The 26736-nt window shown below is 41.6% G+C and overlaps 1 protein-coding gene across 2 annotated transcripts in view; it reads right to left on the bottom strand.

Moving 5' to 3' along the window:
* The window catches only part of DNAJC1 (DnaJ heat shock protein family (Hsp40) member C1), a 109099-nt gene that overhangs the window by 6108 nt on the left and 76255 nt on the right, over window positions 1-26736 (bottom strand). For both annotated transcript variants that reach the window (XM_079947848.1, XM_079947849.1), the window contains 3 exons: window positions 22918-23008; window positions 20035-20201; window positions 1969-2088 (listed from right to left, as the gene is read on the bottom strand). In XM_079947848.1, the coding sequence (XP_079803974.1) occupies window positions 1969-2088; window positions 20035-20201; window positions 22918-23008 (378 nt within the window). The remainder of the gene's footprint in view (window positions 1-1968; window positions 2089-20034; window positions 20202-22917; window positions 23009-26736) is intronic.

Raw genomic sequence — 26736 nt, 5'->3', positions numbered from 1 at the left:
GATCCTTACTTGGAGCTGTTGCCTGGCAACTGCCAACTTCCAGCAGTAGAAAACTGCTTCTATCATGGGCTGAGCAACTTTCGGTGGCTGACCTTCATTTCAGTTCCTTAGAAATTTTTGGTGGTAGCTGCTGCCTGTTATGACATCAGAAAAGGCTACCAGAGAGACCCTGGTTCCATGCAGGCACCTGCATTTTCTGTTCCTGTACTAGATCTGGGTGCAATTTTCTGACTTTGCTAAGCCAGGTTGAGAGGGCTCTCGGGGCTATAAAGTGGGATAACAGTAGCCAAATAAATGTATATTCAAGTGCACAATATCGCCAATTACCAAACACTGGAGAGGGATCCTTACCACCATTGTGTGCTGCCTGGGAGCTTCCTGTCTGGGACGTCATCTGGCTGGCCATTGTTTGGGGAGATGTCTAAATTCAGTTGTGCTCCAGTAAGGCAATTCTTAGATTATTATAGCTGACTTAACATAAACCAGGTGAGAAAAAGGAGGGTTGTTTTTTTAAACTGGGGGGAAGGGCTAAAGCCCAGTGACAGAGCAAGGCATCTCCAGGGAGGCCTGAGACACCCTGCTTGAAATCCTGGACACCTGCTCCTTATCAGTGTCATAGATTTCATAGAAATCATAGAGTTGGAAGGGACCCTCAGGGTCATTTAGTCCAGCCCCCTGCAATGGAGGAATCCTCCCCACAGCCAACACCGGGTTAGCTCAAACCACCCACATTTTGGTTAACAGACGTACAAGGCTTCAATAATACTGAACAAAAACAACAATATAAAAATAATAATTAATAGTAACAACAACACTGAACTAGATGGACCAGTGGACTCATTATAAGGCAGCTTCCTATGTTCCTTCAAAATACCCTCGGTCTTTATCATCCCTGGAAAGACAAAGTGAACTCTGACTACACAGTCACAAGGCTAGCAACTACAGTGGTCTGGACACATTTGACAGCTGCTCCTTGAAAATCTGGGTTGTATCTTGGGTTGTCTGCAACCTTCGTGTTAGGCAGACAGTTCACCCTGCCTATTGTATACCCAACTACCCATATTCTTAATGTTCAAACCACCAACTCTCAGGATCAGTACTAGTTTTCTCATCCTCAACCTCTGAGGAGACACACTTCATTAAAGAACTTGTTGCCTAGTGTGACACTGTTCCTAGTGGGATAGTGATCAATGCTACACAAAGTGGTTACGGAGGTCAGCTTCTTCTCCCAGCAATGGGATAATGTTCTTAATGCCCAGATGTGACAACAGCCAAGTACCATTGATGAGGTTCAACTAATTTTCATGCTCTTTCCCTGATGCCTCTGAACTGAAGAGAATTCAATTTCTTCTCTCCCAGAACAATACTCAAGAACTACAACTCCTTAAGTCCATTTTAAAAAGAAACAACAGTGGATGTTTTGCCTCACCAAGTGCTAAAATTTGTCATTTTACACATCACCGTATTCTGTGTTAGGATGTAGGCCCATCATTGTGTGTGTGTGTGTGTGAGAGAGAGAGAGAGAGAGAGAGATCCCAAGCTTAATTAATGGATACCACCTGTCTAAACACTATTAGCTGATCTGCATTTAGGGTTTTTTGAAAGGGGGGGGGGGTTGGCCCAACCAGAAATATTATCTTTACTTAAGTCTCACAAATGTCCTCTTCCAGCAAAGAGGGTTTACTAGAAAGCCTAAAACTGGCATTGTTTTTCTGTTATCGGGTTACAGTAGCTTGAGTCTCTAAGCGCCAGAATCCCCATATAGCTGATCAGTTACAGCTGTTAATTGTGGAGCAGGGGGACCAGCTGACATCTGCTTCTTGCTTAGTTAGTTAATGGTTCACTTCCAGGTCCTAAAAGGATTGCAGCCTCTCTCAAAAGACAATGTTGGACCCCATCTATGTCTGGCTTCTACACTGCCTGTCTTGTTCTGGTTTGTCCATACAATGCAAATTCGAGTGAACTCACATCTGCCACTGATCGACCCAATTCGTGAGCAATCTTTTCCCATCGACCAGGCGTCCCCCCTGGGAACTTAACCATACTTCTTGTCAGTTGGCTAAGGTCCTCTTCCGTCCATTCCGGTGCCTGTAAAACATTTGAAGAACATTCATTACACAAGGAGGGTTTGTCTGTGGCAGGAGGGAGTAGAGACACTGAGCACAAGACTAAAGCAAAGTAATCATGCAAAGGGTGTTCATTGCAAATACAATTATTTTATAGCTTGCTTAATACTTCCTACTCTTGCTTGTTGAATAGAGGAACACATATACCTAGCAGGTCTAGTTTATTTATAATGATTTGGACACACATGCGTGCGGGTGCGCACAAATTCTACAAATGCAACATATTTAATAGTGTCAGATGCTTTAAGGTATTAACATGACAAAATTGTGCATAAAATCCATAATTCCCCAGGGAAGTGAATTTACGAAAGACCCTGGATTTGTGGTTGTGTGTATCACACAATCCAATACAGTACCACACTGTTGCATTTTTAATGGTGTAGCCTAGATTTTTCTCCAACAAGGAAAGGATTTGTGGAGGTGGTCATAGTACTACAGAGTTGTAGAGTTGGAAGGGACCCCAAGGGTCATCTAGTCCAACCCCTCGCAATGCAGGAATCTCAGCTAAAGCATGCATGACAGATGGCCATCCAAAGTCTGCTTAAACGTCTGGTGGTTAATCTGTTGGAAGCACCTGGAATGAATAGCTCCTGAGCACAGCACATTTAGGGGCAGGGTAGCTGTTCCCAGAGAGACCAATAGACATGCTCCCTCAATTGCAAACCCAAACTCCAATTTCTTCTTTTTTTAAAATGACAAATCAAGCCCCCAAAGCTTGAAGCAGGAGCGCAGGGGCTCTATATAGAGAAGCCTTAACATTCATTCACATGCAAGCAGCTGTTTCCACCTTCCCCTTTTTTTCTCATCAGAAAAGCCATCTGCACCAGGCTTCCTCTGCACTGGCACGGGCAGCAAGCAACAGCTTCCCATTTCTATTTATTTCTAAAAAGAGCCCTTTATGACAAATACCTTCCCCTAATCACCATTTCCGATAATGAACAGGCAGGCACCAAGCAGTTTGCATTACAGAGCCATCAGCACAGAACAACATTCAGAGGTGAATGACCCCAGAGACCATCTCCACAGCTACGGCAAAGCTTCTCCCTGACACTAATCCTGCCTGTCATTCTCCCACTGTGCTCTAACCACGCTGACGTCCGCCTGCTCCACCACAAGCTTAAACGGGGCCCTTCCCTGACTTTTCACTGTCTCCCCCAATCAATGGCTCAAGCGTGCTCTTTTCACCATGTCCAAATGGCAGCTTCACTCCTAATCAGAGTGCCTTGCCCCTGTTTAACAGGCTTCCCAAAGGCTCTGCCATTTGCATTCATTTGCAAAGCAAACTACTTTTATTCACTTTGTCCTGCTATCAAGAATGCTCCCTGAAGCAGATAAATTGGCATAAATATACAGCCTGCCGCTTAAGAAGCAGTAAATAATAGCCAATAGTAGGAAGGATTTTATCAATCATCCCCTGTTTTGTGTCCGTGCATGCCTTTGTTCACCAAATGCTGAAAATCATATCTGTGCGACTTTTTGTACAACCATAATAATTCAGGACTGGCTGTGTGGGTGGATGGAGACACAGACACACAGACGTATATATCAATAAGGATGTACTTTTTTCTGGGGAGGAGGAAAGAAAGAAATATGTGTACATACATATATACACACACACACACACACACACACACACACACACACACAGTGCAGTGGGAAACTGCCATTGCTTTGGATCAGGTAAAGGCAGCTAATTTCCAGTGCAAGTAATAGATCTTTCTGTTGCACCATGCTCCCGCCCCCCCAGAAAGAGGCACTTATAGATATTTAATGTAAAATTCACTACCCAAGTATCATGTGCTGTTGGCCAGGATCCAAAAAGCCCTCTCAGATGTGTACAATGGCTTATTACGTACTTGGTGGGATTTCGAACATCCCACTGCTCCTGTAGCAATTTGCACTATATCGGGTTTGTGAAGCTGCTATAAGATTTGGCTGGGGGCAAGGAGGGGGGAAGGGGTTGATGCTGTCAGAAAGGGAGACACTGAAATTCTGCAGGGTCCCTTGAGCTAGGAATGTGGCTCTTGGATCTTGACCTATACCATTACCTGGGGAGTTGGCAGAAAGTATGTCAAGTGTGCTTGTTGCTATTCAGCATTTCTTCAAGCGGAGATAAGTGTTCCGAGAAGTCAGTGTAAAAACAAAAGAACAGGGAGAAACTGTCTTTTCTTTTTACTGCTATCAAAAGCTTTCAATACCACATAGCCAAACATAAGTCTAATAGTGTGAAAGTCTGCAAAGCTTTTGAACAATCTGAAACGGTGGGGAGACAGTAGGAAATGGAACAATTCCACAAATTGTCTTTCACACAGACGACATTTAAGAACACAAGAGACAGTTGCTTTGCAGCCTAGTTTCCTAACACTAATAATTAACTGCCCATCATTACTTAAAACTTAGTGTATTCAAAAGAACACGCTGAATGAAAAATTCCCCACTTTGAATTCTCGGCACAAATATTGATCGGACAAGACTTTTTTTTGTTAGATTTGCCTTTCCAAGTAAAAAGTTAAGTGACAAACAGATCCACACTGTTAAAAATAAAGATAGGTGGTACTATCAAAGGCAAGCATTTGAAGAACACATGAAGTCAAGGATAGGAATCCCATGGCTCCACAGACATTGTTGGACTTCCAGCTCCTCAGCCAAGGTCACCAGTAGTCAACAACTCTTAGAGGGACACAGCTTCCCGTCTCCACCTAAAGTGCTTCTCAACATACTTTGGAATTACACCAATTTCTCCTTGCAGCTGCTGCTTATCACAGCGTGCAGGATGCCACTTCAGAGGGTCTCTGATTTACAGGGTTTGTACCCAACTGAATTATACGCAGAGCAGACCCACTGAAATAAATGGATCTGCATTAGCCACATTCCTTAGTTCCCGTTCGCCTACTTGGAACAGGACTTATTATGGGATACAACCCCTAGAGTGGCTTTTGCGGTATGTGAGAGGACCCTGGGAGGAGAGCCTACCACAAAAGCCCTGAGCATAAAAGCAAGCAGTCCCATGTGCTGAGCTCATAATATTTTAGAGAAAAGCCGTTCTCAGACAAAGTTCAGTCAGTGGCCTTGGGCAGTTCACTCTCCTCCCCCCACCCCAGCTTCTCTCACAAGATTGTGGAGGAGGAGATAAAATGAGAGACAGAGAGATTGCAACTTTCCCTTGAACCCTTTAGATGCAGAGGCGGAGATGCACACATACCCAAAACATTAAACTTCCCGACTTCCTTCCTTACAAGCACAAATTCCTTCACTATCTGGAAGATATAATGCCAGGCCTAACTTATATATTACTTCTGAGCCCCAGGGACTACAATCAACATACCAATAGTTAAGCAAAGCCCTCAATTTAAACTATGAGTTTCCATATTCTGAAAAGAAGGGGAAAAGTTTCTTCCAAATCTTCAACATTTCCCCCAAAAGTTAAATCATTTCATTTAAGCCAACACTGCTAAATGGACTAGTCTGGCTATTTAGTGGGCTATGAATGGCTTAGGCTAAAAGATCACATTTGAATCAGGGGGCAGGAGATCTTTTAAAAGTCTATGGACAAAAGAAACATGTTTATTAGAATGTTGCTGAAAGTATTAAGTAGAACCTTGACAGCTAGGATTTAGCTATGACTGAACTGGCATAATAAACATCTACAGCACTGACAAGAGGAATATAGGGAAGGGCTATAGAGAATCTGCTTTGCAAGTCTGGGGTTCAACCTTGGGCTTTTCTAGGTAGGGAACCCTCTCTTTTTAATTATGGAGAATAACTGCAAATCAGTGTAGATGGAACAATGATGCTGACTCGTTATAAAGCAGCAGCTTCTATGTTCCTAGAAACACCTTTAAAAGAAGAATTCGTTCTCAAGTGAGCCGCTGAAATTTGTATATTTGAATTTACATTCAAGTAAACTGGTTCATATGTTGCTTTGACCATTTCTTACCAAAACAAATTCAGAAATAAAGAAAGCTTGTCTTTTAATCGCTAAAAGAACAGGCCTCCATAACCCTGGAAGCATAGACATCCACCTTCTATATACATAAACATGTACACACTCATGCGGGTGCAGGTACACGTACACGTACACACACACACACACACACACACACACACACAGGCACGGGCTTTTATTTTGTTCTTCTTAAGGGTTGGTGAATTTACAGCTCTTCCACAACAGTAAACGGTGTCTTTAAGATAACCCCCTGTGACTCCACTGCTATAAGCAGCTAGGAGGGTGGCAACCCTGTGAATTTATTCTCCCTGTACTGCTCTGGAGCCAGAGTCAGATGAATGTGTAAGCATAAGCCTTTGCCACTTAAAACCATGTTTGTCCAATATTGCTGAAACACTGGGCCAAAACTCATCTCTACAGTAGAGTGATGGAAGATGCCACATGGTGAGGGGACAGCTGTTGTGTCTACACAAGCATTCAGATTTTACATCAGAAAGACAGTGCTTTGGGATTTGCTCTCCACACTGAACACAACACACTCAAAAGAAGGGGGAGGCAAACAGACACGAGGAACCGTTTTTAACACAAAAATTAAAAACAGATTACTTTCACAGCTATAAATATTCATATCGGCTGGTCAAATAACATTTTAAAGAAATTTACTGAACGAGATTTTTTCATACTGAATATAAGCTTTTAGCAGTTAACTGGGGAGTTTTTTTGGTGCTGTGCTCCCTGCTCTTATGGTTGCTCCAAATACCTTTTAAATACCGTACACACACATTTCAAATATTCCAAGAAAACAGCAAATATGTTTTAAAATTTCACACACTGCCCTCTTATAACCTGTCATTTACTAACAGGTTTACAACTGGGGACAGCTGTAGTACAGCTGCATTTTAATAGAGAGGAAAGCGCTCGTTCCTGAGGTAACAATTTACAATTAAAAAAATTTAATTACAACACTATTTATTTATCCACACAGAAATTTACATTCCACCTTTCTACTGTATACCTGCCAGTTTATTTTGGCTCCCTCCAGTACAGCCTTCCCCAACCTGGTGCTCTTCAGATGTTTTGGACTCCTGTGTTGCTTGGAGCTGATGGGAGTTGTAGTTCAAAGCAGCTACAGCCAGGTGAGATAATATTCCTGACCATTCTAACTGTTCAAGCAGAGGCCATTGCAGGAGCCAAGAGATGCCGGCTTGGTGACCCCTGCTCTACACCTTGTGCTAAGCTCCCCCCCCCAAAAAAAATTCTGCTCCTTAATCCTGGTGCCCACATAGCTTTCAGCTTTCTACAACTCCAATTTTGCCTTCTTCATCCCTATGTGGGGCACATTGCCTCCTGTCTGTGGGCTTGGTATGAGCTCTGCCTTCAACCAGATATTCTGCTTTTGCTGATAGGAAACATTCCTTGCGTGGCCACTGCTTTCAATTGTTTACTAGAAAGAAAGTTATGAATTCAATTGTTTACTAGAAAGAAAGTTATGAAGCAAAATGTCCTCATCATTTCTGTGAAATGAGTCAAGCCTGACAGCTGAAATCACTGACAGGTTCACAAAGGAGTGAAGTCAGAGTTGTGACTTGATAAGTGATTGATTGGAGACCAGTCAACAGGAATTCCTGGAGCTCTAAAGAACTATTTCCCACCACCCTTTATGGCAGTCCCCCTCCCCCAAAAAATCTGTCTTTTTTTCTCCCCTAATCCTTAAGAATCTCTGTAGTTTGCCTAGTAACCAGGACACATATTTTCCCTAGTAACCAGGACACATATTTCCAGTACAGTGGTACCTCGGTTTACGAACTTAATTTGTTCCGGAAGTCCATTCTTAAACCAAAACCGTTCTTAAACCAAGGCGTGCTTTCCCTACTGAGGCCTCCCGCAGCCGGTGCCCTTCCACCATTCATCTTCCATCTGTCTTCCGAGGCAAAGTTCGCTAACTGGAACACCTACTTCCTGTTTTGCAGAGTTCGTTCACTCAATAGTTCATTAACAGGGCTGTTTGTACACTGAGGTACCAGTGTAGTGGGCTTGTCTGAGATCAGGTAGTCCCTAGAAGTTATTCTATGTGAGTACTACTATACAATGATTGTGGGTGGATGTGAAAAAATCTCTCCTTCCCCCAAAAGGCAAATGTGAAAACTTTGCAGAGTCTTAGGGACATCTGCTGGTGTGCAGGAACTAAAGAAGAAACACTCATAAGAATTCACTGTATAGTTAATTTACAGTTCAATGAACTACATGGAAGTCTCTATGTTTAAAGGGATAGCCTATGTTTTGGTTTAGGCTTAGCACTGGGGTGGGGTGGGGAGACAAGGTTCTTGTGACTTTAACAACTGTATGGGAGGCAGAAATTCATCAGGTTAAGACTTTTTTTTAGTATGGAAATACAATTATGGGGAAAGCTTCACAATGACTGTACAAGCTCCATTGGGATTCCAGAAATGAACTATTTTAATAATGAAATGTTTATTATGAAAACCCCACCACCAGGATTATCCCAGACTAAGAAACATAAGGGGTCCAAAGTTGATACAAAATTCAAAAAATAAAAAGTTTTGACTGATTTTTAAAATATAATCTCCAATCAAAGTAAGCTGCCAAACTTCACTTTGCTACTGTTTAAAAACCATCCACTCTGCTGACAGATGGTGCAGTGCATGGTTTTATTTACACTGCAGGCAGACGAATAAAATCCAGGAGGCCGAATGAGTAGGAGACCAAAGGAGGAAGGAGGCACAGGGCTATAATTGAGATTTCATAAGGAATCGTTTAGATGTTTTTAAAACACTGGAAATATGCATTAGAGAGTGTACTATTGTATATACACTTCTAACACGAGACAATAGTATCAAAGGGTGCACAATGATACCGGGATTAGCAGTGTTGCCAAAACAGGAAAGACACCTGGAATCTGTCTTGGTGTTTAACCTTGGAAAAAGACAGGCATCCATGGTGCCTGGGCCTTCTTCCCATTTAAGCAGCGATAATAAAGCCCACTTCACAATGGCATTATGAGGAGGTTTGCTTGACTTGACAGGATGACCACCAGCAACAATCCAAGGGAGGCCTTGCGGGCAGGGGGTGGGGTGGACCAGGCCAGGCATAGCTTATGTCTGCTGCTAAGCATGCCCTCAGGGGCAATTAGCCAGAAGCTGTGTGTTCAGATGAAAACAGCAGCCTCCGTACAAGTTGCTTTGGGGCAGACTTCCTCCTACACTTTGAAAAAAGGAAAGGGGAAAGCCAACAGCTCTGCCTTGGACCCAATTCTCCAGAGCCAAACAATGATTCCCCTGAATGCAGGCCAAACCAAATCACCAGGCTGGGGAAGTTCCTGTGCTGCAAAGCAAAAGCAAGCAGCCAGCAACTTCAGCAGATGTCTCCGAAGATATTTCCAAAGCCACTGATATATGTTTAAACTTCTGCAGGAGATTTTAAAGAAAATTGTATTGTACTCCCCCCCCCCCAAATGTTCAAGTTCAGTGTTTTGGTTTTTATTATGTTTGAGATTTGGAGGTGCCTTTTGCTTGGGGGGGGGGACCTTAAAAGCACAGGCAGCAAGTACAGAATTAAAAATAGTAGTTCTAAATTCCACTCGATGCAGCAGTCAGGATATTCAGTAGCTGAACAAAGTAATTCTAGCATATAGCTACTGCACAGAAGTGAAACCAACAACTGACTGTGCTTTTCTGCCACCTAATGCCCCCAATAGTTCCTCTAAATACACTAGCAGTGGTGTGCATATGCCATCAATGAACCAAACAGGCACAGGAGTTGAAAATGGGACTCAGAATCAAAATGCTGAGATTTAGCTTTCACTTAAAGGTGGTGCAAGTGACAGGTGGGGGGAGAGAATACTGATCCATCAGCTCTTTTCCTGATTCCATTATGAAACAAAGTCATCAGGGCAGGAATCAGTTTGGAATCCACTTCAGATAGTGGATTACCTCAGTTCAGAGCTGTAGACTGACACTGCACGTGACTTCTTGCATTGTTTCATTTTAGGGCCCTTCAGATATATTGTCTGCTGGTTACAATGGATAAATCAACCAATGTTTTAAATTTGAGACAGAATATGGGTGGATGTGGGTGCACAGGCATAGGCATATCTTGAGAAGACAGAGCCAAATTTCAGGTGCACAGGTGTGTGTGTGTGTGTGTGTGAAGCTCATCTAAACATTGATGGGTTGTGTGAGATCTGATGTCGCCAACTCTACTGCCTCCCAGAAATTGTGGGCAACCTGAGTTTTCCCAATAAAAACCTGAGATAGTTGAAACTTTTATTGAAAATATTATTCTATCCAGAGATTTAGTGCCATTTGGTGCAATCGCGCTCTGTAACAGCACTGGAGAGTCTGTGAGAGGCAGGGAGACAGACAATCACAAAAAGAACACGGCAACAGACAGATGCTATACTAATAACATACATTCACAGACACACGGAGACCGACAATTAATGCAAGCTCAGTCAAATGCTACTAAGGCCAGAATGAGAGATGGGCATAATGCTCTAGGCAGGCACAGACAACAGTAAGAGTAATGCAAGGATTGGAACAAGGGAAGATTGCACAAGCAAAACACAACCACCAACTTCTCCAAACTCTTTCAAATGCTGCTGTTCTTAAGAGTGTTAACAAGCAAAGGGCAGCGAAAAAACAGAATGCTTTCCCAATGTTACTCTTCAGTATCCCTCCCCCAAAGCATGGTGATTGGAGAGTTCTGGTGAAGTCATTCCCTGACTTGAAGTCAGAGCCGTCACTCACAAAACTACACCCCACTTTTTCTCCCTCCCCTCCCCGCTATTTTCCTTTTATGGAATGATTGCAGGAAGTTTTAGAAAAATGTATTGAGTGGGGCTTACAGAAGCAAACCACCCACTAAAGCAGGTCCAAGGATTTGGGAGCAGTCTGCTTTGGTTTCGACCACTTGCAGATCAGTTGCTGAGGTTCAGACATGATCCAAATACCTCCGAAGCAGCTTGCTTTGCCTTGGAACTCATGTTTTATCCAAAGCAGATGCACAGGGCTATCAGGAAGAAACTACAAGCAACAGCAGATCTGAGTCTTCAAATCTAAGCTGCTACCAAATGCCTGTTAGCCTTGGGGGGGGGGGGGTTCCCAAGCGGGAAGGTAGGTAATATAACCCTCCTCCACCAATTTCTTTCTGCCTGTCCATCTACATAGCAGAAAAGTGATTTGAATGGAGCTGAAAGTGCTGCAGGAAAGGAGAGGAGGAAAGAGTCCTTCTACTGCATTTCCACGTAAAAATCATCCCACCGATCCTTTTTACCAGATTTCTTGTGAGGTTTTTTTGGCAGTAAGTGCCTGCTCTGGTTGCATGAGATTCTGCTCCGTGGACTTGAACATTCAATCTAGCAGCCTAGTGTCATTTCATATATTCTTTGGTGTCATGAAGTACATACTTCACAGGGAGCGTGTACACGGCGTTGTGCAAATATACACAGAGAAGATCAAGCCCATGCCTTCTTCATACAGGTACGCTTGCCAAAGAGGCAGGTAATCATTGCTACTTGGCAGGTATACCTGCATGGGTTTGATGTTTTCAGTGCATGTTTTGAAGGTGTGCACTAAAGCAGCTTAGACCTCTACCTAACCCTCCCACGCCCCTCCCAGTTCGCCACTGGCCCAGCAATCCTTTATTAGGCAGCGTGGATCAAAGGCTACACTCAGCAATCCCTGCCGGTCCTGGCTATGTACAGCATCTTTCACTGTCACAGATGTTATACCTGCCCTCCCCTGAAAGGTACAATTTAGCAAGCATTTTTTAATATACAAATTTGCAAGTACTAGAACAAAACTGGCTAATAACATAACAGGATCTGCATGAAAAACCCACCCCCATTCTTTCCTTTTAAAAGAAGCAGAGGGGAAAGAGGAAGAGAGAATATGAATATGAATCCCAAACAAGTAATAAGCAATGGATTACGACAGCATAAAGAACTCATCCAGCTCTAGTGAGATGGAGAATTATTGCTTTCTCTGTCACTCAAGCTACTTTCCAGCTATCCACAACCTTATCCCAATCTAACCAGGCAGCCTAAACTGCCTGTGACATTGCGGCATAAAAATCTCCCATTTAGTCATGTTTGATCTAGATTGGTACAACAAACATGATTGATGTGAATACAGTTTCTATGAGGAAAATCCTGCTTCTTTTTAATCTATTAAAGCAGGCATTGCAGTCACATTTTTTTTTACTTTGAGGCTATTATTAATTAGGCCAATTAAGTACATATCAATTCTGACATTCCTATCTCCTGAGTATCCCCACCAAGTCTCAAGACAGAGCGTAATTAAGACGCTTATTTCTGAGCCATGCTGTTTCTGAATACTTTACAATGTTGGCCAGATTAATTTATAGTAGTTGTTTTCAATTATGTAGAATAAGCCTATTACAGCATTTTCGTCAATGGCAACTGTTTATAATGTTGATAATCATTGCCCTTGTAATATTATCCAGATCTATAGTGTGTCCACAATTATATTTGCACTGGTCCGATTTTATACGCATGCTTTATTTAGTCCTGGCTCATTCTCAGTATTTGCTGTAGTCCTGAGACAAAACTAATTTCCAAAAAAAAACCCACAAAAAACCTAAGGCCAGATTCCCTTGGCAACTCATTCATCTTGTTCTTAAACCTCATCCAAGTCAGCTACAATTGATATGCATGTGGCAGATGACAAAAAGGCTATCAGTAGGAAGAACCAGAACATATATAGATTTATTAGGATCACAAAGAAAGCCCAGTTGTGCAAATTATTAACCAGGCAAGTCTTTGCTATGCTAAATTAGTCACCCCTGTTTACCATTTTCATATTCTCAGAATTGCAGAGGACATTACACACTAGCTAGCAAGCAACAAAATTATACCTTGGTATTTATTTCACAAACCCTCATTTTTCATCTACGGTAAAGATGCTTATTATAGCAAGAATGAAAAAAATTGGCTAAATTCAGACACGGTTCTAGAAGAATAAAGTATTATTTTTAGATTAATTTAAAACGTAACTCACTGATTTCTGATCTTGTAACTGCTATTTTAAATTACTCTGTCATAATTTATTCTAAATGGAAACAAATAATAAAAAAGAGAGAGTAAAAGGTAGCAATATAAAGATCTATGCAGAGCCACAGCATACATACCAAAGCACAGATACAAAAATCTACATGTCCTATTGGAAACATTTATGAACTCGCAGTGTTATTTTTTAAAAAAAGATGCAACAATCTTCAAAATTGTTTCACAAGTTCAACATGTTGGTGCTTGGATGCAGTTCAAAAGCCCAAACCAGCCAATGTTAATGTATTACGGTCACCACTTAAAAAAAGAAGCAAATGCTACCTGTTTGTTTTCACCAAAAGGCTCTGAAATGATTCATACTAACTAGCTGCTGTTTGAAAGTCCTAGGAATCCAGACACGGATGACGTGGTTTCACACAGTGAGGATTTTATAACAGGACTTGGTGTCATGGAGTCATCTGCCTGCACCTGCCATTTAAGGAAGAAGGCGGGGACGGGGGGAGAGACTGGACAAATCAAGGAGCAAGAGGGGTCAGAAAAACCCATTTTTTCCTTTGTTTGGCTTCTGCTGATTGGCTGCAGCAGTTGTCAGCAGAAAGCATGGAGGAAAGGAGAGAGAGAACAGACAAATCACGGATTAGAAATGTCCCCATAGGAAGTAACAGAAAGCACCAGCTCGTTATACAAATGCTCACCTACTGAACAATTTCCTGCAAACACACTGAGTTCAGAGAGTGGGACCTGCGTGTATAGTACCACTATCTAAGCTCATAAACCTCTAAGCCACTGAGGTGCCTTCAAGCTTTCATCATGGGACTTGGGAAGCCGCCAGCAGATTGCTGCTGGATGCAAGAGCCGGCCTCTGTCCTTGCCTTATTCCCAGTTGCACAAACCTTAGAACATGTTGCTGGAGTTCCTAGCTTGGGAAAGGTCAACCCTAGTGATCAAAAGCATCCAGACAACCTCCAGTATAAGGCAGGGAGCAAGAGAAATAGTGAATAGCAAGATGAATAAACTTAGTTTCTATGTAGCCTAACATACTGAGCATGCCATAAGGTTCAGCCTGGCATTATCAATGGATCTTCAATATATTCCGATCTCGACCAAAAACAGTAAAAAAATTGACCTCACCTATATCTTGTGCTTCACATGGCCTGTCATTTATTCAGCACAAAACAATTATATTCATTGCTGGCTGCCTCTCCTCCAATAGACCATACCAGGCACACCTCTCCCCATCACCATTTTAGCCTGGCTATGTCCATCAAAAAAATAGTAGTTCAGCTTGGACTTAACTATTCTTTAGCTCCTTTTACATTAAAATGCTAAATGTAAGCAGCTCCCTTCCCCCTGTGCCGTGAAAAAGCTTTACATAGCTAGAAGAAGGATTGGAATAATGTATGGGTGTTAGGGCTGGGTTCTAGTATGAGCACAGAGCCATAAAAGTGGTTTCAGTGCTTCAAGTCACAAGAAATCCTTTGGGAGCCAAATTTACTGTGGAAAAATTCAAAATATAAGCAGCTTTTGAAGTGGCTATTATTTAGTGCTAACAGTACATTTTTCATACAATAGTGGATAGAGAAATGTTATTTTCTTCACTTTCAAAACATTAAAGGAATAAATTGAAAAATATCTATTTGTATATAGATTGGAGTATATGCTGCATTTTGCAAACAACAACAATGTAGAGAGATGTTTCCTATTGTTCTGCAAATCATAAATTCCTGATGCTGCACCAAGTGCTCAAGAGGAAAGAAAGCATCACAATTAGAAATAGTTCATAAATACTCAAGTCCATTTTAAGGAAAAGAAATTAAAAGGCAATTTTTAATTGAAAGGCCAATATAATTGGTAGCACTTAGCAGAAAGCATTAACTCATTTATTTCTGATTAGCTTCCAGGCAATTGTTTTAATTCAGAAAAGATGTGAAATACTCTAGTAAATTTGATTATAGGACACTCAGGCATGTAGATCAAATAATCCATAGGTTGCATTGTGTTTGGCCTGTCATAAGGCAGGTGCGGGTAGGCTATAGCAAGAGCAGTATTTTCAAAATGCACAAGTTTTGGTAAGTCATGCTCACTCTCCCATAAGAAAAAGTCAACATCACCCACGTCAGTTCAACACCACCAAAATGAAACATTCACATCCCACAAAATAAATTTATTTCCCATAGGATGTGGTGATGGCTACTTGTCTGAATGGCTTTAAAATAAAAAAGAAGAACTAAACAAGGTCACAGAAGACAGTACCTGCCAACTATATAAACCACATTTACTTAAATATTTATAAACTTTATAATATATACATAAAATGTATAGCAGGGCTGTGTGTAGCATTGTAACATAAAACTACAATAACGTCAATAAAAACACCAGTAAAGAACAGTTGGTTAAAAAAAAAAAAACATTTTCCAAAGGCCTTTCTGAACAACACAGCTCTTGAAAGGAAGAGATTACTTCTGCCAAACCAGCAAGGAGTGCTATGGGGCAGGATCTGTCACACTAAAGGCTCAGTCCCTGGTAGAATTCAAACCTCATTGAAAGATCTCAGTAGTTGAGGTGGAGCATAAGGAACCCAACAGACCTTACAGGCATAAATGTAAGAAGGTGGAATCTTCATTGGCTAGATTATAAAAACAAGGACCTTTTCAGCAGCAACTCTGTGTCATTTGTAACATCTACCCTTAGATCATCATCAATTTGGTTTGGTTGAGCTAAGAAGCGAAACACACAACTTGCTGCCGAAAATAAACTAACTGCTTGTTATCTGTTCACTTGAAAGAAAAAAGTCAGCATAAGAATGGTTTAGTGTTTCAGATGTTTTATATTTACCATATTTTTCGCCCTATAGGACACACTTTTTCCCCTCCAAAAATGAAGGGGAAATGTGTGTGCGTACTATGGGGCAAATGCAGCCGGGCGCGCAAGGCTTGGGGCGGCAGCCTGCAGCCTGAAGCACGGGGCGCCCTCCGGAGGACGCCCCGTGCTTCGGGGAGGTGTGCGCAAGCCTTGTGCGCCCAACGGGCGTGCAAGGCTAGGGGCGGCAGCCTGTTTTGTGGGCTGGGGTCGGGGGAAGCTCGGGCTTCCCCCGCCCCAGCCCCGCGGCTGGGGTAGGGAATAAATTTTTTTTATTCATTTCCCCCCCAAAAAACGAAGTGCGTCCTATGAGCCAGTGCGCCTTATAGGGTGAAAAATACGGTATGTTAGTGAATTATTTAGTTAACATAATTTAAAAAAAAAAACCCGGCAAGAAAGCACTGACTGACCTTGGCAGACCTACATCTACATATTATGGGATGCTATAAACTGCTCTTTAAAAAATCCTACTCTTAAATCCAAGTCAAAACAGAATATCCAAAATCTAGCATGGCAATGATGATATAATAATCACTAAATACACATAGAGATTCCATATTGAGCTCAGTTTGGAAGACAGCCAGACTTTTTTCAGCCCAAAACAGGGAAAACCAACCCACTGAAGACTCTCTGAAATATGTAGTAGTTTTAAACTAGGGATTACTATTTGAGATCAATCCAAAAGCTTTCTGCAATGGAAACTTCACTTAATTCTTCATGAACCTACTGATGGCATCTCTGAATCTTGCAAAGGCACCCACAGCACTTAATAAAAATGGAGCATTACTGTTTATCCTGAAACTGCTTGACAGTGAGGTGAGATGTTTGCGGGTACTCTGCAGAATATGAAGTACTAGGATGGGCAAATGGGGGGGGGGATCAGGCAGAACTTATTGACTGGCTGCTCAAATGCAGGAAATAGGCACAATCAGGAGGGTTCACATCCTTACCCAAACCCTCTGAAATCACCTTTCTTTCAATCATCACATTAGAAAGAGACTAGGAGTTCCTGGTCCAAGCTTTCAGATTTACATTATGCTTAGCGACAAGTTCGGGACGCAGGTGGCGCTGTGGGTTAAAGCCTCAGCGCCTAGGGCTTGCCTGATCGAAAGGTCGGCGGTTCGAATCCCTGCGGCGGGGTGCGCTCCCGCTGCTCGGTCCCAGCGCCTGCCAACCTAACAGTTCGAAAGCACCTCCGGGTGCAAGTAGATAAATAGGGACCGCTTACCAGCGGGAAGGTAAACGGCGTTTCCGTGTGCGGCTCTGGCTCGCCAGAGCAGCGATGTCACGCTGGCCACGTGACCCAGAAGTGTCTCCGGACAGCGCTGGCCCCTGGCCTCTTAAGTGAGATGGGCGCACAACCCCAGAGTCTGTCAAGACTGGCCCGTACGGGCAGGGGTACCTTTACCTTTACCTTAGCGACAAGTTGCCTGAGGCAATGTACAAACTTGCAATAAATAAAACACAAAATCAAAATTTAACAGCAACAAAACAAAAACAACATGCACATATATGGCAGCAGCAAGCCGAGAGGGAAATCAGCAATTTAATTAACTAAAAGCCCGAGTGTTTGTTTTCTTTTAAAGGTTTTAACAGCAAAAGCCAAGAAGTGAGAAGGCCTGATAAGTTTCCCACAAAGTGTCTAATTTCTTCCCATATCCTCTTCCTCATCCCTCTCTCTCTCTCTCTCTCTCTCTCTCTCTCGTGCTCTACCAACTGGAGCTATGCAAGTACTGCAGAGAGGAAGGAGGTATGTTACAAGGGAAAGGATGCCTTCTCTCTAAGCATTTCACTTTTTCATAATCGGTAAAAAATAAAATGTTATTTGGACTTAATTTTAGAAGTTTCTGAAAAACCTGCCCTTTTCAAAAACAAGCAACTTCCCTCGCAAGCGACAATGACACCCTTTTGAGAGGGCAAGTGAGACAAGAGCTGTAACAAACTGAACACATTGATGGTGAACTAGAAATGATTTTGTTTTGCAAGATGCTTCTTCTAGGGTAATGTATTGTTTTTGGGAAGCTCTCTAAAGGGTGGCGGCGTCTGATCACGTACAATTTTGTTTCCTCTGCTGTGTGCGCACTAGACAATTACTTTGGGATTTTCTTTAGCTCTAGTTCAGAGAAGGCAAGGACAGGCAGCTCACCTTGTTTGGAGTGAGCTTCTACTTAGTATTTATCTGCAGCCAGGTTTCTCTTTGAATGGTATTGTGGAAAGGCTGTTGCTAGGGTTTAAGGGATACTTAGAGATATAAATGTCATTGTCTTGCCTGCTTCATCAAATGGGTTTGTTGCTCTGTCTATACTATTAAGACACCTATCATATTACTCTGTTGCCATTTAATTGTATACCTTCCCGCTGTCCATCTAAGGAGCCACCATATTATTAACTGGAGTCAGAGCAGAGAGGGAGCATGTTTTGGCAAACCTGATCTGGGATTCAAGCTGAACACATTCTCACTGTTTTGATTGCTATTTCTGTGACGATGCCAGCAACTCGAACGTATTTAAACGAACGAGAAAATATGATGCGGACGAACAAGCAAGCTCTGCCAAGAGATTCTTGCGGGTTTCACATAAAAGCAAAAAGCTGTCCCCTTAGACCACCAACTGCAGGTGTTTGACCATGGGCTGCATCCAGCCGTAGTCATACTCATGAGTAGACACAGTGAAATTAATAGCCATGACTAACTCAGGTCCATTAATTTCAGTGGGCCTTCTCAGAGTAGAACTTGGTTGGATATGCACACACATTTAAATGAATTTGAATTTCAATAGGTTCCCATTTTGCAGATGAGCAACACTGGTCACTGGAAAGCAGCAGATGCCACAGTCTTATAAAGCCCTCAACAAAAATCACATGGTTCATTAGAAGGTTTCTAAAATGTGTAAAATTTTGGGCTTCCTTCATGCATTGGTAACTGGCAATACGCTCTGCAAATCCAAGATAATGGTCACTTTTGCTTCCCTGCCGTGCCCAAGACTCACTTCCTCAATGTGCGGTAAATGAATTGCTGCCAATCACAATTGCCTTATTAGGCTCATGTAGAGCCACACACCTATGAATCCATCTGTCTTTCATGTCTTAGTAATGCCCACTTTGAAGAGTTTTTTGTTCTAATGTCAAACAAACCACTCACTCTTGCACTTCCTCCCTGCCAAGGACCCTCCTCCGACCCACAAAACTTTACAAGAGGAAATCTAATGTAAGCACTGCAGAATACAGAAAACTGAAAAATTAAACTTTGAACATTTAGCACACAGCTGCCCTAAGGACCAATGGAACAAGCTCTTATTGGAGCAAACCAGTCCCATTTCCTGATGTGTATATCAGGTTAATTTTTTTAAAAAGAGAGAGAGAGAGAAAAGGGGGGAAATTACATTTGCACAGCCAATCTCACAAAAACATGCATGGATTTTCATACACAAGGAGAGAATTTGCATGCATTAAAGTGCAACACTCTTAACAGCGGGAGAATGAACATGTAGATATAGTATGCAACAACAAATACAATCGAAAGTCCAGATAACAAAACAAAACAATGCATAGGACTGGGGTTTAAGTGCCTTTTCCCCGATGATTAAAATGAACTCAATTCAATGGCAATTAGTTCCATCAGCGCATTTGCCACCCCCGCCTGCCCCCGGAAAGAAGAAACCATTTCTTTTTTGTCCCTTCCTTGCCTGGAAAGCATGATCTCAGTAATCAGGAATATGATTGCAAAACTTAAAGCAACTGCTCTTACAATCTATTACTCCTAGAAAAAAACACGACTGGTGCAGACACTTCCTTACGCTAGCAACAATGGGATGGCCACATAGGAGCCAACTCCTAGGGGCCAAGGTCCCTTTGGCCCCACCCTTAATAAAATATTTGAGGGGGCTGTTCTTATTTTTCAATTGCTCATTTTAAGACTATTTTACTGAAGATGTTGTTGTTGTTATTTTATTGGTATTTATTGATTTGTCCAGAAAGGCAAGACAGTGTTGAGCAATCCATTTCTTGCCTGGACTTGAAACACTTTGTTTAATTTAAAAAAAAAAAATAGATATGCTTGCCTTCCTTTTTAGTGATTTGTTCCTTTCTTCCAACCAATCATCCAACTGTTCTTCAACCTCTTCAATTGAAGCGCCATGATCATACGATGGTATAAATGCATTTGTTTCTGCCACAGTGTATACAGGAAATTCAGATTTTGGTTTCTTGACTTTAGGTTTCTTTTCCTCTACAAAACAAAATTTGACCTACAGTCACAAACTCTGCCCAGAAACATGATTTAAACACCTATTGAACGCAAATTTTATAAAGCTGTTGTCACGCTTATAGATCACAGCTGCAAAAAAAGAGGTTACAACTTGGATTTTAGACATGCAGGGAGCAATCCTACTCACAAAAAGCTGGCATAAAGCAAGCTGAGGTAACTTAAGCTGGTGTAACCAGAACCAAACCCTGTTCAGCAGTGGGAATGCTGCTGCTTCTCTGCCTAAGCCTGGCAGATAGAAAACAAGCCTTTAAAATAGTGTTTTATGCCAGGACGGTATTTCACAAGTCTGAGTTGAACGGCCTGAGGAATGGGCTCTCTTTGGTGCTGCCATGCCATGCTCCCAGAATGCTCTCTTTTTAGGACTTATACAGTCGCACCTTGGAAGTCAAACGGAATCCTTTCTGGAAGTCCGTTCAACTTCTAAAATGTTTGAAAACTCAAGCGCGGCTTCTGATAGGCTGCAGGAAGCTCCTGCAGCACACAAAGCTTTTAATATAACACAACAATGGATGTGTTTGGACATAACATTAAACCATAGTTTTGAGTTTTGTGTTATGTGCATGAGACTCAGACCTGGGTGCTCCCTCTCCACTTCCCAAAATATTGAAAACCTTTGCTTCCATTTTCAACAAACCACAGTTTGTGGGGTATGTTTGAACCCAGAAGTGTGGTTAGTCCCACTGTTTGTAGGACCAAGAAATGAAGTTGGTTTGAAGTTGGCTTGTTTCCCTAATCCATAGTTAAGACTAACCAGAATTTGCCAGGGTAACCATACCACGCATCACAATGCAGTTAACTGAAATCAGAAGCGTAGGTTTCCAAGCTCCTCCTCACAACCTGCCAGAGGAAGAGAATTCACAAGCCCAAGGTTCACATAACGCGAAACTCTAGTTTAGTGTTATATCCAAACACAGCCATTCTATAATGCTCTGGTCTAGTATACCCAAGCAACACAACACAGGATGGGTTTTCAAGTTCAGAGCAGGATTCACTCTAAATAGAGAGGCTTCACAGTAAGAGATATACAGTAGCATCTTGGCTTACATTACCCTCGGGTAACGTAAACTTTGGGTTGCAAAAGCGGCAAACCCGGAAGTGTTTTGCCATGTGTGCATGCACAAAAGCACTCTACCGCATGCACAGAAGCAGTCCCACCGGTTGCGGAAACCTCAGGATCCAACCAGAGCTCTGGAACAGATCCTGTCCGCAACCGGATGTACCACTGTAAATGGATTCTATAGCTCAATATGAAGCATGATATACTCTTTACAGCTGAATACAGGGATAAATGGAATGGGCATTTAGGGATTTTCAGTTTATAAAAGTTTTAAACCCATAATATGAAAATGTGTAAATTAAACGGCTAAGATTTTTAAAGTAATTCCAAATAAAAGTTTTAAAGAATCCACATTCTTCCAGTGTTCTTTTCAAACAGTTGGCAGTGACCGCCAATGTGGCTTAGTGGCTCGATTGTCAGACTAAGACCATGGAGACCCAAAGCCCAAAGCCCCACTCAGGCATGAAGCTGCCACAGGATGACCTTTCGACACTCATCCCTCCATCTAACCAACCTCACAGGGTTCTTGTGAGGATAAAATGGGTTTGTGGGAGTCATATGTAAGCCATTCGGAGCTCCTTGGAGGAAAATTGGGTGGGATTGTGTAATTATATAAATAAGATATGCCATGCAATTCGTTTTATCATTATCAGCTGAGATAATAAGCATCATTAACCCAGTTAAAGCTATCTCAGACTCCAGTGCAAATCCCTCTAAATAAATCAACCTCATGTCCTACTTTCTACTATATACAGGACAAAAACATTAACATTCACTTTTTGTGGGGGAAAGCCACACAGGACAGTGCTAACTAGACAGCTACAATTTGAAGTTACTTTGCATAATGTTTGTCCTATAACAGAAAAGGATGAAAACAGGTATTTTCCAGGGTCAAAATACGGACATAAAATGAAGCAAACTGGAAAGTGTACAATAGCACAAAAAGCTAATAATATATACAGGAATATTGAAAACTCGAAATTTGTAAAATGTGTGGGTTGTAATGAAAAAAGTAAATTAGTCACAGCTTTTCCTAATGGGTTGGTAAGTTATATAATGCAGTTAATCATGCTTATTAAGCAGTCAGGAGAGTTGTCTCTCCAAGTTCTAATTCAAAATATCAAAGGGGTCACAGCTTTGCCTCATAAGTTTTGCATCTACAATTTCTGCAGGTGCATATAATTTTGAGTGCATTTTAGAATACTTAGAAGTCAAACCAATTTGGAACTGCTATAAAATGCACCACCAATTATTTGAATTATTTCCAGGCAGCCACAAAACCAAGGCAGGCTCTCGGTGTCTGCTATTTCACTGCAGACTTCTTAGGTATTTTCTCTTGCAAATTATTAGTATTTCTATCGCATTTCTGCCCAACGTTATTTGTTACTCAACCCATTTGTTTGCATGCATTAAAATTTCTACAGAGAATTCAGAAATCCAAATGTTATTATGCAGCAACTTCATACTACAGTGAAGTCGGTTCAGAGCAATCTTGTTTTCTGCAGTTGCTGCAACACAGAGGACACATTTGTGAGAGAAAAACTGTGATCTTACCCCACCCCGCCATCAGTCATATATGGGTATATGTAATCAAGACTGTGAATAAAAATAAAAACTTACTCTGAAGTGTTTCCAGTTCAGCTCTAGCCAGGGCCTCTTCTTTCTCCTTCATTTTTGCTTCTTTATATTCTACATACAGTTGTCTGGCATCCTTTAAAAGAAATGTAGTGATATTAGCATCTCAAAACAGCTGGCTGCAATGACACCATTTTATATGATTAGATTCAAGCCCCATCAATTAATCACTTTGGGTGAGGGTGGGTATTCCTGTGCTGACTCAATCAAATATTTAAAATAGTGACATTCATTACACATGAGAGAAAACAGCATGAATGACAATTGTGCACCATGACATAGTCAAAACAGTGGAACTATGAAGAAGTTGCACTGGAGCTCATGAAAATGTAATTGAGATCATTAAAAATGTTGTGTTTGCAGATTTTGAAATGTTACGTTCCTTGCTGGCTTCCTACAGTGTGCAAATGCATGCTATCAATGGCTGCCACAAGACACCATTCCAACTCAGTTGCTTATTTGCACAGATCAATGTGAGGTATTTTACAGAAGTACATAATTTGATTGCATGCTTACAGCTTCTAGGAGCCACTGGTGAGAGCCAAGTGCAGGGTGGGGGCCAAAGGTGGACAAACTACCCCTGAAAGAGCATGATGTTGTCTCCCACCAGAGGTACTACCCCTCCCCTAACACACCCTGGGAAACAGCTTCAACTGGCCAGTTAAACCAAGTGAGGGTAGCCTATGGGTCTCAAGCCCTTGGTGAATTAGGGACTTCCCCAGCATGTGGCTATAGGCTCTGGCATATTGAGTGGATGAGATGAATAGTTGGTCCAATGGCCAAGAGGGCAGTTTCTGTATGTGCTGTAGAGCATAGCTGTCAACGTTTCCCGTTTTTAAAGGGAAATTCCCTTATTCCGAATAGGATTCCTCGCAAGAAAAGGGAAAAGTTGGCAGCTATGGCTGTAGAAAGAAGTGAGGGGCAAATGGGGCTTGTCAACTTGGGAAGGTAGCCCATCTAGGAGAAAGGAAACTCTGATCTGAAAACTCAGGAACGATACTCCATGATCTGATAATGTTGACAGTCTTTACTTTGACTCATGTGCAACTACTCATTCAATGTTCCTATTGTATAGTTTTGTTTTTCAACTTTTAATTTTATCCGTTATAATTGTTCTGTTTTAGATACATTACAGAATTAAATAATTTAAAAAACTTTACAAATAAATTGTATTAAGACTTGCTTGTGGGCATTTTTGTAAACTGCTTTTAATAAAATGATCTATATATACACATATGTTTTAAAAATAACTAAATAAAATAAAAGCTTTGCCGGCCCACCCAATTGAACATAGCAGGACTTGTTTCCAAGCAAACATGTACAGAGTTGCACAGAAGGTGAGCATTTGTCAAGGCCAGCCAAAAGCATTGTGGACTCCTTTGCCATGGCTGTGAAGTGCATTCGCGTAATAGATGCTGGTTTATACTGCTCAAGCATGATGTGTCGTCAGGCTAACCTGACAATCTTGCAGCAGAGAGCAGGGGTAAAGGTGGAGTAAGAAACAGGGAAGTGTTTCTGCCATTGAGGATTAGAGGTTTTGCTGCTATGGGCTATAAACTGGGATATTCTATCTAGTTCGTTCCCACTGCAGAATATCTTATCTGTGAACACAATAAATTCATCTCATAAAGACACTGTATACGCTCGAGGCTTCAGAGATCAAGTGATCATGTGCACATATAAGCAATAGCCCAGGAAACTTTTAAAAAATACACTGTATTTTACATAGTTAAAAAACAAAACTAAATGCATTTTGACCTTTCCAGATTCAAGTACATAAACATGTACAAATGTAGAGATACTATCTTATATAATAAATTCTGGCTTTTCCAATCAAAGTTATTTCACACTCATGTGCAAGGACACCTGACTGTGTTGCATTTTATTCACTTAGTAGTAATTTACCAAAATGTGATCATTTATAAATCTTCCACATGGTGTTTCGGAGATTACATCAAATGCACAATACCAAGATCCCATGGATGCTTTTTGCTTGTGGCTTCAGCTTAGACACAGTCAATCAGCATTTAACTTTAACCCCTTTGACACTGAAAGCCAATATTTGATGCTAAAATCTGGAACAGAATCTATTATTGCTTATGCGACCTCCAGACATCAGACTCTAAGGGGTATCTGTCAATCTTGCTGGCGTGTCAATCATGAAACAATTGGAACTGAGACTCAGACGAGAATGACAGAAAGGAGGAGGAAACCAAACAGAATCTTCAGTAGTCAAAGCGGGCAAACACAAATAAATAATTGTGATACACTTATAGTTTGACTGGTCACCATCGCATGTTAAGTGACCAAATGCAGAATGTGGGTTTTTTGTTTTATGAAGCTGGATCTTTTCACTTTCTTCTGATCAAGCAGAAGACAGTTAAAATATGGAGTCTCTTCTCTACTGAGAGTCTGAACTCACAAACTAATACTGGATCATCATATCATGATATCCATATTAATTATTGTAATGAACCTAAGCAGCTATAACCCTAAATTTGCAATCAAAATGGAAAAAGAACGTATGTTCTCTCTGTTCCGGATAAGTATCAGAATTTATATATCATATAAAAATATGCACAGGGAATTAGGAAGCTGCCTTATACATGGGCCAGACCATTGGCCAACATAGCTCAGTATTCTCTGCACTGCATGGCTGCAGCTATCCAGGGTTTCAGGCCTTTTGCATGCAAGCTTTGTGTACTACTACCGAGCTGTGGTTTATCTATATGCACATCTTTACATGTACTGTAAACTCAAAACAATCACTGTGATTCTCCCACAACCACTGCTGCTTTCATGGCAATTACATCATTTCATTCTGCCATGCATTTCACTAGATCAAGGATGGGCAACTTCTGTATTGTTGCGGTTTGCTTTCATTATTCACCAGACAATTCCAAGGAGATGCAAAATACTCTTCCCTAGACAGTGCTGAGAACCGGTGTACAAAATATTGGGTTAGAGATGGATAAGAGATAGAGAGCCAGGGTAATGTAGGGGTTAAAGGGCTGAAATAGGACCTGGGAGATCAGGGTTCAAATCCCCACTCAGCCATGAAGCTCAATGGGGGACCCTGGGCCAGGCACTGCCTCTCTGACTAATCAACCTCACAGGGATTAAAGGAGAAAGGAAGAGAACCATGTACACCCAGCATTTGAAACCCCCATTGTTCTAGGCACGTTTTGCGACTGGGAATTTCATTAATGCGATCAGTTTCTGAGCTCTGGACGCAGTATTGCCACTACTGGAATGAAAGGAGGACCTTTTTCTGCCTCCCCACTTCCAGCTGCTCTCTGAAGACTGGAGAAGAGACCCTCTTAAGAATATTAGGGGGGCGGGCAGGGGAAGAACTAGACCATGTGAAAAATGAACACAATATTTTAGCTGCAGTTCATTCATTTTCAGCTTTCTATTCTTGTTATTAAAAAACCGTGCCTAGACCCTCCGTTGCGGTGCCCATAACCTAGGTTTAATCTGCCATTTAGCTCCTAGCTTTCATATCTCAGTTTCTAACACTGTGTATACACCACACTGAGCTCCTTGGAGAAAAAGGTGGGGTATAACTGCAATAAATAAACCAATAAATAAACTTTGTTGCACTGCTTGGCTCTTTCATGGATGATCAAGCTCTATAATTTTTATTTATTGTTATTTTTTCACTTCATTTATATACCACTTTTTTTCCAAGGAGCTCAAAGTGGGGGTTGTTCCTTTCCTATTTTATCCTCACAACAACCCTGTGAGGTAGGTTGGGGTTAGAGACAGTGACTGGCTCAAGGTCAGCCAGTGACCTCTGAACTC

This window comes from Podarcis cretensis (assembly GCF_951804945.1).
Source record: "Podarcis cretensis genome assembly, chromosome: 12".
Classification (NCBI taxonomy): Eukaryota; Metazoa; Chordata; class Lepidosauria; order Squamata; family Lacertidae; genus Podarcis; species Podarcis cretensis.
The sequence above is the reverse complement of the archived record's forward strand: the minus strand, read 5'-3'. Positions and strand labels throughout refer to the sequence as shown.